This window comes from Botryllus schlosseri, chromosome 3, assembly GCF_051294905.1.
Source record: "Botryllus schlosseri isolate E-star chromosome 3, Bs_hap1, whole genome shotgun sequence".
Taxonomy (NCBI): Eukaryota; Metazoa; Chordata; class Ascidiacea; order Stolidobranchia; family Styelidae; genus Botryllus; species Botryllus schlosseri.
The window spans coordinates 37,851,257-37,870,406 of NC_137238.1; the positions used below are offsets into that span (position 1 = coordinate 37,851,257).

The window sequence follows — 19,150 nt, forward strand, 5'->3', positions numbered from 1 at the left end:
ATTCAATTACTTTACTATAGGCCTACTATAGTTTACGACAACGTATGCTGTCAGTTCGATCACTTCGTTTGCGATCAATATATTTGTGAGAGAACAATGGAGACAAACGCACGATCATTGAATGATTGGTCGCTCTCACGGGTTACACCAGCGTTGCGCGAACAATCCGAACATATGTAAGATATAGTGATTTTTATCGACACCGATTACTTGATGACTTGAAATTGACTCGTGAATTTTGCTCCGAGTCACGAGTCAATCCACATTTCTGGTACGCATAGTCAAGTCAAGTCAAGTCATTTTAGCAAAGTGACTCGAGTCAAGTCAAGTCATACGAAAAAGTGACTCGAGTCTGACTCGAGTCAAGTCATGACTCGAGTCATCCCAACACTGGTAATAACTGATATCTATCAAATGCTATTGTCGCACCAATTCCGGAAATCCGAATATTAACCATCTTAAAGCACTGGAGCCCCTCAAAATCGCCAAGGAATGCAAAATTCTACTTCATTACGAACAATGGCAGCGCAGAGAAACAATAGCCTCACCCACTATTCGCTAACAATCGGACAATCGCAGCACAGTGAAACAGCAGTGAAACAGCACAGTGAAAAATTTTTTCGGAAACCGTTGTATGAATTTTATATGTAGCGATGGATGTACGTAATGCGGAGCAAATACATTTCCTTACTGATGTCTTTTCCATCCAACGTTAAATTGTAGTATGTGTCGGTTAATTACATGGCCTGCGTTGTCGTTGTTTGTGGCCTTTATGATGGTTTCGACTGTAATAGTCATCTGCACCAGGTCGATATTATATGTTATGATTCCATATCTGCCAACTCGTAGCACGGCCCATTTGTAGGTTTTTGTAAGACACCGCTCACATGGAACAGATGACGAGGAGTAGTTAAATATCCTGAGTGTGTAGATTGCTAATGTGATATGAAACAGGATGCCTACTCAATCAGCTAACCTTGAAGGTTTTATATATTTGCGATTGTTAATCCAAGGAAATCTGCATCCCTAATCAAAATGATGAATCTAACCTTGATTTTTCGCAGTCTGAATGGTGTCTTGAACCAAGTTTGATCTTAGTGAGTGACATCTTTAGTTTTGCTGATACAGTGCCCATTTCAATATTGTAAAAAAATGAGATTGGACGAGCAAAGGGCAATTGGGCTCGAAAGTCACGTGACTTCTGGTTCGCTGGGGCCAAACAACTATTCTAGATAGCCGCTGCCTGTGTTAATTTGCGATATTGGTCTGTTTTTAAATCGTATTTTCTGTCTCAGTGAGGTTGTTTGAAGTACAGTTCTGGGTTTTATGTTATCTTCGATGACTTATTAGCTAGTTTCAGGACTTTTAGATACTAACTAGGTAGGTTTATGTTGTTTTGCAGCCACGCAAAATGCCACGGTATAACGTGCCAACTTGTTATAATGGATGAGAAAACAATTCGGAGTAGTCTTTCCATCGACTTCTGAATTGCCAGAAAACGACAGGAAAGTGACTGAAATTAATAAAGCCAGTGAGAATGATTAATATAATTAACATTTGAACTATGTTGACTTGTTTGTTTGGTGGTATCAAATGTCATACCGGTATCCCGTGTGCCCCAAGACAGCGTAATCGAGTCAGCTTCAATAGCAAATGATTTAAGATAAGCCACAATTATTAGATTTTTTTTAAATAGTTTATATAGTGAAAGTGGCCTAAGAATAGATGCATCAACTGCAGGCATCGGTTAGCTTTTAAGATATCTGTGCCATTTATCGAAAAAGATAATCAAGAATTTCGGTCACCCAAATTTAAATTTAACCATGCCAATCAGAAGGAAGTTATTGATTGTTTCAAGGAAAGTGCTGAGAAGACTGCTGTTGCCGGACAAGGACCAGAAAACCGTACTTTTGACTTGGTTTTTGTGATGATGCAGCGATTTACAATTTGGTATCATCAACTGGAATGTAAATATTCTTTTAATGGGAGACCAGGTCTTGCTGTTACTCATGTCACTACTTCCTATAATTTAGTACTGGCACTGTTGCCAATGTTTTTCTAAATTTTGGTCAAGTTTCTATACATTAGTGTTGTTCAAAAATAACCTTTTTTCCAAATTTCACTGGCTCATGAACAAAATTGTTAGGTGGCTTGAAAAAAGGTTGCACACTGGTAATGGCTCAATTCCAACATGCAGAAGTGAAGCTATCAGATTTAAAAAAAATTGAATTTATTGAAAAAATAAAATAGTTTTATAAAATTTTACTGGCTATGCCATGAAATTGTTGAGTTTTCAAAAAATGTATAGTAAATTTGGCTAGTTGAGCCAAATTAAAAATTTTCTACTTTCAGTAGCTTTTGCATTGCTCTATACAAAATTTACACAAATTTCTTGAACAAAAATCAGAGGGTAATTCATAACTATTTTATTCTCTTTATAGATACTTTTGGATGTTTAACAAATCAATGCAAACATTGATGCTAGTCTCACTAATCTGTACTTGATTGCTGTGCTAGTGAAGTTGCACTGTGCGCTATATGTAAACCATATCCGGGGCATCTCTGATCCCGGCATCTTGTATGATGCAATTTGTATCTCTGCCAAAAACTGCTCTCCAGAAGACACCATCTCCTTTATCGCAAGAACGAGAAGCACACGCACGCTATTTACCCTTCAACTGTGAGAAAATAGAGCTCAACTGTCTATGGAATGACGTCAACGTAGGGAGGTGGAGCGATGATACACTTCAAGACGCTACCGGCCTTAAAAGTCGGGACCACATATACTTCCTGAACTTGTAGAAATCCAGCCAAAACGCTGGGAAGGAACTGACATTGTTGTCGACATATGGTACATCAATGCCACCAGTAGGTCATTTGTGTGAGACCAGCCTCGTAACCATACGGACCCAACAACACTGGTATCCCTTACCGTCGTTCTCATAGCGCCACAGCACCCTAAATCTACACAAACGCCGTTCAGGATCTTGGCTTGTCAATGGAAGATACTTACGTCGACGCGATGCAGAAACGCAATAACTCACAGTTACACTGCTTGCTGATATTCTCGTCAATTTCGATATACCAACACAGTCCTATCAATTGTATTGCTTATGGCTGCCCATTAGGGCGGTTCAAAAATAACCTTTTTTCCGGAATCTTGCGGGTTACTTGATTAAATCGTTAGGTTGCCTTAAAAAATGACGCACACCAAATTTGAATTCATTCCAACCAATATTCGCGGATTTCGTAGAGTTTGAAAATTTTGAATTTGCCTGGAAATGCAAAAAAAAAATTTTTCAAATTTTTCTGCCAACCCCATGAAATTGTTGCGCTGTCTTCAAAAGCGATGCAAAACAAATTTGACTCAATTCGAAGCCGTAGAAGTGGAGTTATTCCATTTTTTCTTTGATAATTCTGGGATCATCCTTGATTGGTGGATCATCCCAGAATTATCATCAAAAAACATGAATAACTCGGCTTCTGCAGCTTGGAATTGAGTCAAATTTGTTTTGCATCGTTTTTGAAGACAGTGCAACAATTTCATAAGGTTGGAAGGAAAATTGGAAAAAAAATTTTTTTTGCATTTTTAGGCAAATTCAAAATTTTCAAACTCTACGAAATCCGCGAATATTGGTTGGAATGAATTCAAATTTCGTGTGCGTCATTTTTTAAGGCAACCTAACGATTTAATCAAGTAACCCGCAAGATTAAGGAAAAAAGGTTATTTTTGAACCGCCCTACTGCCCATTTTCAAGCCAACTTTCGCGCTTCGCGCAATTTACATCAATTTCAAATTTTTTGTATACTGTATTGTCTGGAATTCATATAATAGAATTATCTCATCAATTAACAATCATATCCGTCCATGCCATCAAACAATCCGTTGAGATTGCTAGCATTCTGGTTGCATCTTGTGATATGACGGTAAGGGGGCAGCGAGATTTCTCAGGGGCCGTGTATAAAAAAAGTTTTAAGAACCACTGTCTTAGGGCTTCCGCGCAAGGTCAAGCTTAACGTGGAGATGATCTTTCAACTAGTAACGTATCTCGCTAGCCCCAATATCGATTACTTGGTCGCTGAAAAGCGTTTCCAGGTATCGTGCACAGCTCATAGCTCAAAATAAAATGAACTTGATGATAATGATTTTTGTGGTATTTGTATTCCTTTATTAAAATATTACTTCTTTTGTGGTCACTATGCCCATTGTCTATGTTAGGTAGCACGGCGTTGTACTGACGTTGAGTTTTAAAACGTTGCTGCGTAGTTATATCAATATTGAATACTTGTGGCCCGCGACCCATTTTGAGTTGGCGACCCCTGGTTTAAGACTACCTCCACAGTAGCAGTGTATAACTTGAGTCAAAACTGCATCCGTTTATGGCAAGTTGGCAACATTAATCAGGAATACCTAATCTGTGACCAATACCTACATTCTATTTGTTTCATTCTCGGTACAAAGGAAATACAGTCTCAAGTTGTGAATTTGTCGAATTTATTGGCCAGTTATTGATTTCCTCAGCACTCTTAGAATTTTGTATAATCAAGCGAGAGTATGCAAGATTAAGAAAGTATTGTTGTGGAAATATTATTATATCAGAACTAGGTAGTTCTTCTATTCAGAATCTTGAGGGCATCGTCTGGTCCAAAACGAATAAATGGCATAAGTTTTGAGTATGCAATGCACAAGCTGCCCTGCACTTGTCAAAGTACTTGTGATGCTGGGCAAGTACTATAGTATCACCGACTCATTTCAAAATGAAGACTTTCTTCTAAACGCTCAAGTCTATGATCTTGATTTGGTAGAATAGGGACACTTGATATCTATCAATACACACATCACAAAAGTGCCGCAAACATGTCCTAAAACTACTTTAAAAAATATAACACTCCGGCAAGTATGCAATATTACATAGTACTCTGAAAAGGTGGAAATACTATCTTCTTTACTTTCATTCAGTGTGCATGCCTCCTCTTTACATCGCCTAGGTCAGGATGGGTGTCTGATTCCATAGACTACTCCAAGTCGCTTCGACATCTCCCTGTCTTTTCATTGTATCGCATTTTGTGGTGTATTGAACTGATAAAATTGCTAATAAACCAATGATGATGATGATCGTCTGTTTGCACCACAACATAAATGCTTAAAAGTTCAAGGATATCTTTGCTTTTTGATAAGCTTTTTCTTTCTTCTCTTGCTTGCTTCCATACGTCCTCGTCAGTGGTGCCGATTTTCGAGCCTCATCGGCTTTACTTAGCCATCTGGGCTTGATTACATGACGCTGCTCATGTAGTTAGGTAAGCAGTGGGGAGTCCAGATAAGCCTCCGACCCACTTGCGTCAAGTGGGATTCGAACTCAATTCCAACGCTTCCCCAATCTTTCAGGTAATTTTGCAGTTACCAACTTCTACGTCATAAACTTTCATTATACTCATGGCTGAACTGAATATTTCCCAATTCTTTGCCATCACCACCATACATTGCTGATATTGGATGGTCGTTGTCTAAATCATTTTGACTTCTTTTGACCAGATTCGGATTATTTTTGAAGAACTCGCAAATCGTAAAAGTAGCCTAACCAAATCCATCTGAAATCAAATTTAACACGGTACGGTAATGTTACAATATTAATAATCTCCGATGTTGACTGATCACTGTCTCCGTGTCGATAAGTATACACTTGAAGCATAATAATGCTGCAGCCATACGATGAATAGTTAGTAGGTCCAGATGAAAGTACTAAACCTTGGAATTACTTGTTTGACATAGGCTATCTTAAACTGCTCTATACTCCATCATGTTAATTGAATACTATACATTGTCATCTATCTGCGCGAAAAAAAATCAATCCTGTAACACAAACACATAATGTGACAGCAAAGACCAGCGCAGTAGCAGAAATTGCGACATACAAATGCATTACTGTCGCAGAGAAGATGATACCAGAAACGCGCTTGGCCCCAGACGGTGGTTGCTATGCTGAAAAGTCACATGACTTTCGAGCCCAATAGAGAATATAAAACCGAAATTGGGACCTTTACTTCGTGGGACGAGGTGGGCCAATGTTTATGTATCCATTAAAATTGCGATTTATCCGCGCGCCGTCAGTGAACGAACGGGAAGAACAACTCACTTACGCAGCTTATTTCTGCAACCTTTCTGTTTCAAACCAAATACATGGATCAGGTGTGTGCCCTTGTCAACGACATTTAGAGCTCGGTCAATGTTGCGGTCAGCTACAGCAGCAAAATACATTACGGGTATCCTGGTTGTTCAAACTGATGAAGAACATGTAATATAGTCGGGCGATGGTTATTGCGTGAGTTCGCCTTCGAGTAGTAAAATTATAAATAGGGCTGGAATGGAAAACCCTATGTTGCATCCATTAAATATGATATTTCACTAGGTGGTAAAGGCTCTCTTTTAGTAAGAACATAATAATAGAGATATATAAAAAAAAAATGTCACAAATCTTCTTACAAGTATTATAAATTAGACACACATTCTTCTTTCAGGTCTAGAAGCAATGCACCATCTGACAGAGGGAGGGAACATGGAGTTAAAAATCACAATGATCAAGAAAGATGGAATTTATTGGGTCGCTAAATACAGGTGAACATTGGGGGGTCTTCAAAAATGACTTTTTTTCTCAAATCGTACTGGCTACTTGATAAAATGGTTAGGTTACCTAATTTAAGCCTGCACACCAAATTCGGTTCAATTCCAACCACTACCCGCAATTGCTACAGGAGAAGAAAGTGAATATTTATTATATAGAAATGAATAACAAAAAATTTGAAAATTTTCTGTTAACTTCGACATACAATCAATTTGAGAAACAACAAATTTCCCTGATGAACAGAATTTGTTTGTTGCAGTTGGAATTGGGAAACACTGTACTATCACGTCACATCATTTACCCCAAACGGCACACTAGGCTACCAATATACTATTTATTATTGCAAAATTTGAGCCAGAGATGCCGGATCTGTTGGGTGCTGGCAAGAGGGAGGCTCCAGCTCCTTTCAGGTCCTAATTCAATTTCCTAATTCTTATTTCCAGCTCCTTTCGCATTGGGCCAGGCTCCGACAGACTGTATACGTACAGACTGCACGTATCCGGATACTCCGGGAATGCGACCAACGCATATAACAACAAGCGCCAATTCACAACGAAGGACGCGGATCACGATTCTTATTCGTCATTGAATTGTGCTTCTTGGGGTGAAGGAGGCTGGTGGTATAGCAGATGCGCCGTCAGCAACCTGAACGGGAACTTCCACAAAATAGGCGACAAGGGAATCTGGTGGAATGGCCGCTCCAACCTCCTGCGATTCTCAGAGATGAAGATCAGGAAGAGAGCGTGAAACGAACTTTGGCCGATGGCGTCACACTTCGAAAACAACATGTCCTCCTATGGGATTGTGACGTCATACCAACGCGGCACTGTGTCAATTGACCTTAATAGCGCCTCTCGCGGTGTTCGTTTCGCGCCTTCGTGACGAACAACTCGTGAAGACTGAGTTTATTCTGCACGAGGCTGATGACAACGAATGTGCTTTCAACTTTCAAAAGCATGGCGTTTTGCTTGAAAAAACGGTTCAAGTGGAAGCGGGCAAAAACGTACTGTAGTATTCCACAAATGTACTTCATTACCAAACACGTATGTACACAATGAATACAGGCAAGGTAGAGATATTCCAAGTCGTTCTGACTGCTTCTTATCTCTTCATTGTGTTGCGATCTTGCGGTGTATGACAAGGCGTCCTTATCCTCGCTTGTACCTCAGCTATTCGTTGTTATCGAAATATGTTGGGAAAAGGGTACGAGTGCGCTTTCCTCCCGCGTACGATTAGATCAACGGACTTGGACAATTTCTAGGCTGATAAGAACCGAGTCTCTTTACCTCTAATCACTGCTTTAAAGGAAACTGCATAAACGGCGTACGGAGCAGAAATCCAACACGATTCATGTTCGCAATAACTCGAGATAACCGGAAAGGTCAACGAGTTCAGACACAAACGCCATTGCTATCTGTCCTGCTTACCTGTCATGTTGAATCCAACCGACACAACCTTTTAAATTTGAAGAAGACGAAAGCAGCCTCGGAACAACATAGGAGATTTTGGCCTTGAAACTGGAGACTGTGCCATAACACAAATGGCTAACTGTCTAGAAGTCTGCTGCTAAATCGGCATTGGAAAATATATTACCGAATAAATACGTGAATGAAAGCTGTAAACTTAGTATGGTAGGCTACTCGGTATGGTACTGTCAAAATTATTACGAACAGCCTGTTCGGAACAGACCAACACACAATTTTGCATAAAATTTACTGAGGAATAGGCTGATCAAGTGATCAGCATCAGCTGTTAGCCGTCATCGAAAACGAAATAGCTTTCGCGCTTGACAGGGGGTTGTAAGCAAATGGCTTGAAGGCCACAATTTCACGGTTAAATTGACATCGGAGAATATAAAGTAAAGGTAAATATTTGAATGCAAAACGAGAATGTTAGTTAACTGTTTCATAATATCATCGTCTCATCACCTATCTCAGTATGGAACAGTTAACGTTAGCACAGACACACCGGCTTTTGCGTGAAATCCGCAATGCGTTAGGTAGGCTATAGTGTCAGATCGGCGCACATCTCTATACCATACTCAACCTCGATAACAGAATTACTGCCATAATCAACGAGTGTCAACCTTGAGACTTGGTACAGCGTTCGATTCTAAAATCAAGACACACCGTGCAAAAGCTCATGACAGATCTAGGTAAGGAGCATCGTTAAAATCAATAGGTCTGGGGTTCTTATGGGTGCGGTGGCATGGTGCCGCGAAACTCGTGTTGATGACCCCACCCTTTTGGACCCCCCATCGGTCGCATAGTGCCATTGTTTCTTATGAGCGCGACGATGATACCAACCTTTCGGTATAGGCTGCGGTGATGACCTGTCGTGGATTGTGTGGTTGTGAACTAACGTTGCGGGTATAGGCTGTGGCGGTGAAGTGGCGTTCTCTCATGATTTGATGTTACACACATACCGATCGCTCACAAGGTAATATTTTCGTAATTAGTTTGTCGCGTAACTGGATTTCACGGGCGAGATACAATAAGAATAATACCTATTAAGTAATAGTAACGAATGACAGAACCGTCGCAGACGGTGATTCGAAAACCAACAATTTGACACTTTCTGGCGATCGCCATGTCAGTGTTTTCACACCTCTGGAATAGTGGTTGACTTTAATTGCGTGATAAGAATCATGAGAATATTCAATCAATGTGTTAATTTGTCAACTTGAATGAAACTCGCCACACAACTCACAATGTCACAGGTGATGAATTACAAAAAAAAAATAGCCAGAATCTATTTTTAAGGTATAAGGCATGGAAAACGGACTGAAAACCTAGACTTTTTGAAAGTCGGTCAATTCTGAACAACCTTATTGCGCATCGATGTGACGTCACATATTCTTAAAAGAGTTTTTCAAAGTCATATATGAACAATCGATTCAAAATATCTATTTCAGTCGTACGAAAGAAAAATAAAATACAAAATCTACCCGTGTAAACGCCTATAATTTCTCATATTCTGCTTTATACTCTCTACAATTCTCTCGGACGGTATGCCGCGAGAGCCGTAATAATCCACGAAGTTTCCCTGCGGGCTCATGAGATACATCACAATGGAATGGTCTATGATATAATCGTTGTCATCGTCGCGCGGGCCGGCGCTGAAATAAACCCGAAACGCTTTCGCGGCTTGCTTGACCTGGTCCTTCGTACCGGTCAGACCCACAAAATTGGGGTGAAATTCGGATACATATTTTTTAATGACGGCAGGACTGTCGCGTTCTGGGTCAACCGACACAAATACTGGTAATAAATCAGGCACTGAGGTATCAGAATCGATAGTTTTGATAATGTCCGCCATTTTGTCGAGTTCTTCAGGGCAGATATCGGGACAATGTGTGAATCCGAAATAAAGTAAAAACCAGCGTCCTAAAAAATCTTTTTTAGTCCGAATCCGCCCGTCTTGGTCGATTAATTCATAATCGCTGGCGCCAATGTCGACTTGCTTCATTTCGGCATCACGATCTTCCAATTCTTTCCTACTGCGACTATATTTCGCAGCGAAATACACGCCACACCACGTCGCTAAGAATACAGCGACGATCTTCAACCTGGCGTTCATACTCAAAGACTCATCTTGGTTCGAGCCTTTTTCCGATTGTCTTGAAGTGGCAGAGGTGTGAAGTTTACAGCAGCTTTGGAACCGGGGTTTGAAGAAATTGTATTGAACGATACGTATCGAATGGGGAGATGATGATAAATTAAGATTTGCTTTTGAAAATGCTGAAAAAATCCCAAAACATCGCAGAGAAACACGATTACGCACCAGCGGCGATTGCGCGGCAAACTTGAGTACAGATAACATGATTTATCTAGATCTGCAAGACAGAAATGATGAATTAAACGCATTAGCAGCAACACGAGAGAGAACAAAACGCTCGCAAAAGTTGAATCTGAAAAAGCATATTTTTCTACACACCAACCACCACCGAGTATTGAAACTATTGAAACTTGGTCGAGTCGTGAGTAACAACTTTTCCCTGCTCTTAATAGCATCCACATGGGTTCTGGATTTGATAATTTATCTCAAAGTGGAAGCCTTAATTTGGTGTATCATAGCATCCAGAACATGTAATACAAAGCTACACACGTCACTGAAAACTACATATCTGCGAAGTCATGATCAACCAGTGCATTTGTCACAAAGCCAAGTGAAATAGGTACGGTCGAATAAACACCAACTTTCATTTGTTTGCCCTGAAGTCGACTTTTATCATAATACACCAGACAAGGCTGCGTCAACAAAAGGAGTTATGGTAGCATCTAAAAATAGTACATTGAATGCTTTCTTATTCGAAATTTTGTGCTGGTTACATCATATTTCGTGATACCATTGCTCATATACAATGTTCTTAACAATTCCCTACTAGTTGCTGACGATTACCCCTGACGAGTGTCAGCCAAAAACGTTAGAGTTCATTTCAATACCAATGTACTATTGGTAAAAGTTCTGTACCTCCAAGAAACCCTTTTCTTTGTGGCATCATGAAAGGTAGCCTACATATTTTGAGGTTACCATGTTTTGGAGATCTGACGAGGACACTTTTCAAAATTTTAAAAGTTGCAAATCCGGGGGAAAATCTTGATAAAATGCTAAATTTTTCCCATTAACTAAAAAAAAATCAACTTTCTCGCTCAGCGCCCAAAATACAGTTCTTTCCTTCACATTATAAGGTGGCTGACTGAAATTTTTTTTTAAAGAAGGTCAACATTCCGGCTCAGCTCCCGAAATGCCCACCGGAGCGTTACTTCGGTGCTGATTTACAGCATCTCAGTCGAATTTCGCCGTAAATTTGACCAAAATTCTCAAAAAAGACGACAAAAGGGCTCCTTCGAGGACACTTTCAAAAAAGTCCTAAAAGAGGACGTATAGTAACCCTAACATATTTGAACTTTTCAAACCATCCGCAATCCTACTTGAACACTCGATTCAGAATCATAATTACTCGGGTACTCAATTTGCATGGCAGTAACTGTAAACACAATAACGAAGCAGTGATATGATCTAAACGTGATAAGCTAGTCCTATTTCAAAGATAGAGTCACTGAACAGCTGTAGGCTTCACAATCACAAAGTCCACAAGTCACACAAGCACTTTCCACACTGTTATGACATCATCATGCGTGATACTTGACTCGACGCCTTATACTCGATTGAGAATTGAATTAATCAACACCCGATTATGCCCGGCCCCAATTCTGATCGCAATAACGGAGCAGATATCTGATCAAAACATGATAAGCCTATTTCTAACCAAGAGTCATCGACCAACAGCACATTTGCTTTTCCTAAAAACCGACCAAAATCATCACAGCATGGTTGCGAAATTCTTTCCCGCCTCCAACATTTTTTCGCTTTCGCACCTCGACTGTTGCAGCTTTTCCGCGTCCGCTTTCTGAACGCTTTCCGGCACTTTGCTCTTGTATTCCGGCTTTGCCATTTTTGCTTCCAATGCACAGATTTTCTTGTCGTTTTCGGCGCGCTTTTTCTGCAGCTTTGCTATTTCTTTTTCCAAATCGATGACACCTTTCAGCATCAGGTTCACGTCGCATTTGTCGTTTACGATAGCGACTGCGCAACCGACAGGAGGTTGTTCGCGCTTCTTCAGAATTTCGACTTTAGAAGAATAAGACAAGGTTTTGATAGCTTCTGAAAATTTGTCAACGGCAGACGCGGACGCGTCGTCGGAACAACGCACGTACAAATCCACTTTTGTCTTTGTGAGGTTGTAATCGGCTCTCAAAGACCGCGCGACTTTTACAACGTTAGAAACAAATTCCATATTCGAGTCAATCTCATCGTCAACCCAATCGTGGTCTTCCGTGGCCGGCCAATCCGCCACCATCACGCTAGGCGGCTCGTCATCACCCCCTCTTCTAGGCAGACGTTGCCAAAGCTCTTCGGAAATGTACGGCATGAGAGGAGAAGTGAGCCTCAACGCAGTTTCGAGACACGTGTACAGCGTATTTTTAGAGGTCTCGATCGCAAGCGCGTCGGTCCCAAAAAACACTGGCTTGAGGCATTCCAAATACACATCGCACAACTCGTACAGCCAGAAGTTGTACACGGCCGTCGTCACTTCGGGAAACTGGTAGCTTTTCAGCCCGTTTTCGCAAGTTTTAACGGCACAAGACAGCTTGTTTAAAATCCAGAGATCTACGGCATTGTCGATTTTCGTAATATCGAATTTTATCCACGGTTGGAAATTCTGTCCGAGCGATTTTGTCGCGAATTTCACGGCGTTCCATAGCTTGTTGCAAAAATGGCGGTATCCTAAGATCCTGTTTACATCCAAGTTGATGTTCCTTCCTTGGCAAGTGTAAGCGCACAGAGCAAATCTCAAAGCGTCACTGCCACATTCGGGGATTCCGTTGGGGTAATCCGCTTTTTGGCCCGCTTTCGCCTTCTCGATTTCGCGAGGGTCTAAATTTCCGTTTTCCAGACTTTTGTGGAGTTGTTCCAAAGTCGTCCCGTTAATGACGTCAGTAGGGTCGATTACATTGCCGAGGCTCTTACTCATTTTGCGACCGTGCGCGTCACGCACCATAGCGTGAAAATACACCTCGGTGAAGGGTAGTTTATCTGTCATTTGCAGCGAAAACATGACCATCCGAGCGACCCAGAAGAAGATGATATCGTGCCCCGTTTCGAGGAGGGTCCCCGGAAAGAATCGCTCGAGGTCCGGGGTTTTATCGGGCCAGCCAAAAATCGAAAACGGCAGAAGACCGGACGAGAACCACGTATCGAGCACATCTTCATCTTGCTCTAAAGTAATTTTTGAAATCTCGACGTTAAACTTTTTAGCTGCTTTCGCTCTGGCTTCATTCTCGTCGCGTCCAGAAAACCAGTAATTTCCATCCGTTTTTTCTCCTTTATCAACTTTAGGATCGTCTACAGTAGCAAAATACGCGGGTATGCGATGGCCCCACCAGAGCTGCCTGGAAATGCACCAGTCCCGAATATTCTCCAACCACATGTACCAGGTCTTCTCGTGGGCGTGCGGAATTAATTTCAATTCCCCGCGTTTCACCGACTCTACCGCGCGCCTGGCCGGTTCCTTGCAGTCCATGAACCATTGAGCTTTGATTAAAGGTTCGATGATGTCTTTTGACCTGCTACACACTGGGACTACCATGGGGTTATCCGCAGTGCCCCTGTACAACCCTAATTCTTTGAGAGCGTCCAATACGACGTACCGTGCGTTAAATCGCTTCATTCCGTCAAATTTAGTGCCTGAATTGATAATATCTCCTGTATCGCTGATGATGGTCAAAAATGGGAGCTTGTGTCTCAACCCGCATTCGTAATCATTAGGGTCGTGGGACGGGGTGATTTTAACCGCACCAGTTCCGAAATCGCGCTCCACCATTTTATCAACAATAATCGGGATTTTTCTGTCGCAAAACGGGTGTTTTACGAATTTTCCATGAAATTTTTGGTACTTGGGATCTTCAGGGTGCACAGCTACGGCTGTATCACCGAGCATTGTTTCAAGCCTTGTCGTAGCCACGATTATTTCATCGCCATCATTTCCATCAACAATTGGATACGCGAACGACACCAAAACCCCAAACTCAATTTTTTGATCATACCCCGGGACACTTAAAAGTGTCCTACCCGGTAAATCACGTTTATCGACTTCTATATCTGAAATCGCAGACTTGAGAGTACAAGACCAGTTGATGAGTCGCTTGCTCCGAAAAATCATCCCTTGCTCGTGTAACCGAACAAATACTTCTTTGACGGCCCTGGTCAGTTTTTCATCCATAGTAAAAAACGCCCTGTCCCAATCTAACGAGGACCCGGTGCTGCGTAGCTGTTTGTCAATGCGTGACCCATTCTCTTCTTTCCATTTCCAGACTTCTTTCACAAAATCGTCCCGTCCGATATCGTGACGCGATATTCCAAGTTCTCGCTTTAGCCGTTTCTCTACTACGACTTGAGTCGCGATACCCGCGTGATCACAGCCTGGGTTCCATAAAGTTGTCTCTCCTTTCATACGGTGCCATCTTGTTAGAACGTCTTCCACTGTGTTAGTTAGCGCGTGGCCTAAATGCAATTTTCCTGTGACATTGGGGGGCGGTAGGCACATTACAAATGTGCCTTTTGGGTTTTCGTCGTAGACATTTTTCTTGCCGTATTCCGGTTTGAAAAAACCCATTTTTTGCCACCACTGATACCAAGCAGCTTCCACGTATTTCGGACTGTAGCTGTCTGGGATTTCTCCAGAAACATCCTTCTTTTCTCCCGGTTTCGTGTCTTTTTCGTACAGTATTTGAACCGCTTTCGGCTTTTCAGTTTTTTCCACTTTCTTTTGAGGTTGGGCCTTCTTTTGCTGTTCCTTCTCCTTTTTCGCCGCAAATTTCTCCAATTTTTCACGTTTTTTGGCTTCTTTTTTCAACTGAGCCGCGGATTTGGGTTTTGCGTCGCCACCGTTACCAACATTTTGATTTTCGACAGGTTTTGCTTTCAGCTGTTTCTGTATCTCGGCATATCGCTTCCCGTCGAAGACTTGGGCTACTTTGCATAATTTCATTTCATCCATCTTCAAAGCCTTGAGAAATTGCGGTTGATTTACGACAGTTGTGAACCATCTTGTCACATTTACGATTGATTTCCGATACTTAGGGTCCAGAATCATTTTAAACGGTAAGTACAACGCAGAAGCGCACGCTATATCGCCGAAAGTGACGCGATTTCCGCATAGAAAGGTACGATTGCGTAAATGCTTATCCAGACACCCAAGGGCTGTGTCTAGCTCGGTCCGGGCCAGGATTATTTCTTGCTTATTTTGAGGTCGAACTCCCAGAATCGGAAAAACGATCACACTTGCGTTAACATTTAAACGCGAATCCGCAAACTCCATCCATTGATAAATCTGTGATTTATCCGAGATCGAGACACCCCACAAATCTTCAGTCCCTATCATTCGACAAATAGCGTTGGGCTCGGTCAAAGACATTTGGCCCATTTCCAAACGTGGCTTCCGGGTCGAATCTTTCAGGTTTGTTGTAACATACTTTTCGCTGAAGCTTTTGGTGGCGAGAATCTTGATGCACGAGTAATTCTCGCTGTTTTTCGGGAGGTATAAGATATGATGCATTTTGCAGTCTAATTTTGGTTAGACACTGTAAGAAATTGTGTCATGAATTAGTGCACAACCAACAATATAAGTACATCTAAATACATGAATACATACATAAGATAAGTATAGGCGTACATAAATACATATCAACTGATTTTACTAGAAATTAAATTGGTATGCCGAAACTATTTTCACGAAACGCAGTTGGATATCTGCTGAACTGTAACTTTCTATATTTGATGTACAACACAATAACAAAAAACAATAAGTTTGATCAACAAAATTCAAAAATAAAATTGGCAGAACATCTATACGAGTCTTTTGGGTTTTCAATGTTGCTGATTACAAATATCACACTAGTTTTGCCAGATTGTCACTAGTACTTCCACTTTTCGAAGTTTCCAAGTATAGGTTTGCCGAGTTGCACTATATGAATAGTCAAATGTTAGAATTCCAGACAACGGTACATCCTGTTGTGGACAATAGTTTCAGTTTCTCAGGCGAAACTTGGCCTAGCACACTTTGCTTACTTTTTTCATACTTTGACTGGAATCGCTGGCTGTTTTGCCTGATATATCAGGTGAGCCACGATGATTATTTAAGGTGAAGTAATTTAATAAAATATAATGAAAAAATAAAACATAGTGTGAGCACAAGACACCGATTCCATCGCTTTTCCTACATCTACTTGACCATACTTTGAACACCTTTTGCAGAAATACTAATAAGGTCTGGTAATGTAGTATAGCTCAACTGCATCTGTTACATCTGATCTAACTTACATGTATAAAACGAATGGCAATTCAGTGATTTCTCGTCTGCAATTTATAGGACCTTTGTCTGCAATGATTTTTTGACACTTTTTAACAAAACACGATATCAACAGACTTTCATCATCCGGTATGTGCATCAAGGTTTGCACACTGTTGCATCATCATCATCACGTAAAAAAACAAGCAATTTTGAACTGCAATTACAGACTTGTTTTACAAGACAATCTTACGCAAGTACTACCGAAATTGCATCATTCTTGATGTACCGTACGGCAGTTATTCGTCGCAAGTGCGTACATCTCGGATATCGTCGTCTGCGCCTATTCCTTAAAAGATTATAAACAATGAATCTGACTTGGATGACTTGGTGCCATTAGAAAGTACAAAAGGCCTGCGATATGTTATAAGTAGAGACAATAATCCGGCATACAAATTTATCAACTGCGAGAAATCACACGCTCCAATGAAGATGCCATGTTGCAACGAAAACGAATGCAGCTATACCGACAACTTGCGGCGATACTGGGTACATGCGCAATGGAACTAGTACCTAATCTGAAAATATTCAGTTAAAAAAGATAACTGATTTACATGGCACAGTTTATTCTTAACTCGCTAATTTCCTATTTTGAAAAATGACAAGATTGCGGTACAATCGGGCATGGCAGCGCTGACTAGTTCTAATGGACTAGAGCTATAAAACCATAGTCTTATCATAGCAATTTACAACGTAGCTACGTTGTAAATAGCTATGGTCTTATAAAGGCTATGGTAACACCAAAACTGTCGATATTTTTTTTATTTGTGTCCTCATTTTGTCTTATTTTAAGCGATCAGCTTAGATCACTAGCGAAATCATTTTTATCGGTAATCATTGAGCTTTTTTGGCTACAATCACTACAGTTTTACTTCAGTTCCATACAGCTCAGTTAGTAATTTTCCACCACAAGATTGCGATACAAGGAAAAGACAGGGATGTGTCAAAATGATTCGAGTAGTCTTGAAATCAGACACCCACCCGGACCTAGATGATGTAGAGAAGAGACATACAAACTGAATGAAAAGTATTAGAATGTAACATAAATAGACGGCAGTCCCTAGGATCGTATCGCTGCATGCAACATGTATTGTATTTTGAATGCAATTCTATTCAATAAAACTGCCTCTCTCGTGCGACAAAAATGAGGTGGTACGAGGCGGGCGGTGAGGTCGATACATCATCAGATCGTGGTCCGCTAATCTCGAGCGCTGACCAGTATTCATTTGGTAGAAACTGTATTTTTGGACATGCTGGGTCGACTTGCGCCGAAATATCGATCCGCAGTAGTGGTCCGGCATACTTGATGGAACGGTGTGTTTTCATGCCGACCATACGATATTTAGTCGACGAAGACACTTTTTTTCAGTCATTACCCACACAAATGCCAAGATTAGGCGGTCCACGAAGCCACCCAAAAATATTTAGGGGTTTTCGATACTTATATAGCTCAGTGGTAAAAACCAAGTCTCCATATCGCTACAGCGATTACCGAAAGCAAGGAAAACTCATGAGGATCGCGCGAACGAATCTTGTTCGTCGCTTCGAAAGAATACTGTTCGTGTATTTTCAGATAAGTTGTTGAGCACAACATAAAAGGATCATGACTACCTTGCCTATGAACCCGAAGCCTTTCTTGAATAGTTTGACCGGAAAGCCAGTCATCGTGAAGTTGAAGTGGGGTATGGAATACAAAGGCTACCTTGTCTCGGTTGACGGATACATGAACGCGCTGCTCGCAAACACAGAAGAATATGTCGACGGCGCCTTGTCGGGACATCTCGGGGAGATATTGATTCGCTGCAATAACGTTCTGTATGTCAGAGGTGTGGACGAGGAGGACGAAGAAGGAGAGATGAAAGAATAATTTTACTGACTCTGTTTTGAAATTGATACTGGGGAACAGCAAACTGATTCATTGCCGTGTGGTTTTAGGTCACGAGACATTAGGAAACGTCCAATATTCCACGTTGGTTATTGATGATAATTGTTTACATTTGTGATATTTTTGTTTGCATTATCTCGTGATTTGAACAATAACACCAGGAGTCTTTGATTCAATCGAGAAAGCGCCGCATTTTTAATGTATACAATATACTTGATATGAAAAGGGTGTATCTATTTTGTCAATGTCGCCAATCAACAGAAGTGCCATTCAATTGAACGTAATAGTATCAGAAGTTATTAATAATTTCACTCTCCATCCGAGTTGAACTGTGGTGTTAATGATACTGATCAATGTTCAGGTCAAACCAGTCAAGAATTGTAGAGATTGATGCTACTTGAGTTGACAATCGAATGTTACATTGATATTGAAATTAACCTTGATATTATCGAGTGCTTTACTTGTCATTGTCAGTAACTTATAGAGAATTGGAAAGAACTTGTGTATCAACAATCACATCTACTCGAGCAGAATAATTTAGTATTTCCTGTAGGGGTCGAGATGCTAATGAAACTGCTGTCAGTTATTGAATGTGACGAAATAGATACATCAAGATGAAATTTATGAATATCATTTTGATTGGATCGCTGTTGTAAAACTAATATTGGTTATTGAACGATTTCCCAGTAACATTGTTTTTTTTAATATCATTCTTAGGTGATTGTTATATGC

The 19,150-nt window shown here is 40.9% G+C and overlaps 5 protein-coding genes across 5 annotated transcripts in view; 3 read left to right on the forward strand and 2 right to left on the reverse strand.

The window, feature by feature from the left end:
* The window catches only part of LOC145436570 (fibrinogen-like protein A), a 33,641-nt gene extending 26,094 nt beyond the window's left edge, over positions 1–7,547 (forward strand). Inside the window, exons 4-5 of the mRNA XM_080313933.1 lie at positions 6,517–6,613; positions 7,064–7,547. Of these exons, the coding sequence (XP_080170059.1) occupies positions 6,517–6,613; positions 7,064–7,367 (401 nt within the window). The 3' untranslated portion in view covers positions 7,368–7,547. The remainder of the gene's footprint in view (positions 1–6,516; positions 6,614–7,063) is intronic.
* LOC145435243 (E3 ubiquitin-protein ligase PPP1R11-like) overlaps positions 1–19,150 on the forward strand; it is a 128,753-nt gene that overhangs the window by 88,840 nt on the left and 20,763 nt on the right. The window lies entirely within an intron of this gene.
* Positions 9,512–19,150, reverse strand: part of LOC145435211 (cytochrome c oxidase assembly protein SCO2-like) — an 85,336-nt gene continuing 75,697 nt past the window's right edge. Inside the window, exon 2 of the mRNA XM_080312544.1 lies at positions 9,512–10,449. Within this exon, the coding sequence (XP_080168670.1) occupies positions 9,564–10,442 (879 nt within the window). The 5' untranslated portion in view covers positions 10,443–10,449 and the 3' untranslated portion in view covers positions 9,512–9,563. The remainder of the gene's footprint in view (positions 10,450–19,150) is intronic.
* Positions 10,455–15,795, reverse strand: LOC145435173 (valine--tRNA ligase-like). The gene has a single exon (XM_080312475.1). It carries the CDS (start codon positions 15,739–15,741, stop codon positions 11,947–11,949), a length of 3,795 nt encoding a protein of 1,264 aa, XP_080168601.1. The 5' UTR covers positions 15,742–15,795; the 3' UTR covers positions 10,455–11,946.
* LOC145435246 (small nuclear ribonucleoprotein F) lies at positions 18,024–19,135 on the forward strand. Its single transcript, XM_080312587.1, has one exon. The coding sequence runs from the start codon at positions 18,137–18,139 to the stop codon at positions 18,398–18,400; it is 264 nt and encodes an 87-aa protein (XP_080168713.1). The 5' UTR covers positions 18,024–18,136; the 3' UTR covers positions 18,401–19,135.

Excerpts from the sequence above, each read along its gene's own strand:
- LOC145435173 (XM_080312475.1), bottom strand. The coding sequence starts at position 15,741 with ATGCATCATATCTTATACCTCCCGAAAAACAGCGAGAATTACTCGTGC.
- LOC145435246 (XM_080312587.1), top strand. The coding sequence starts at position 18,137 with ATGACTACCTTGCCTATGAACCCGAAGCCTTTCTTGAATAGTTTGACC.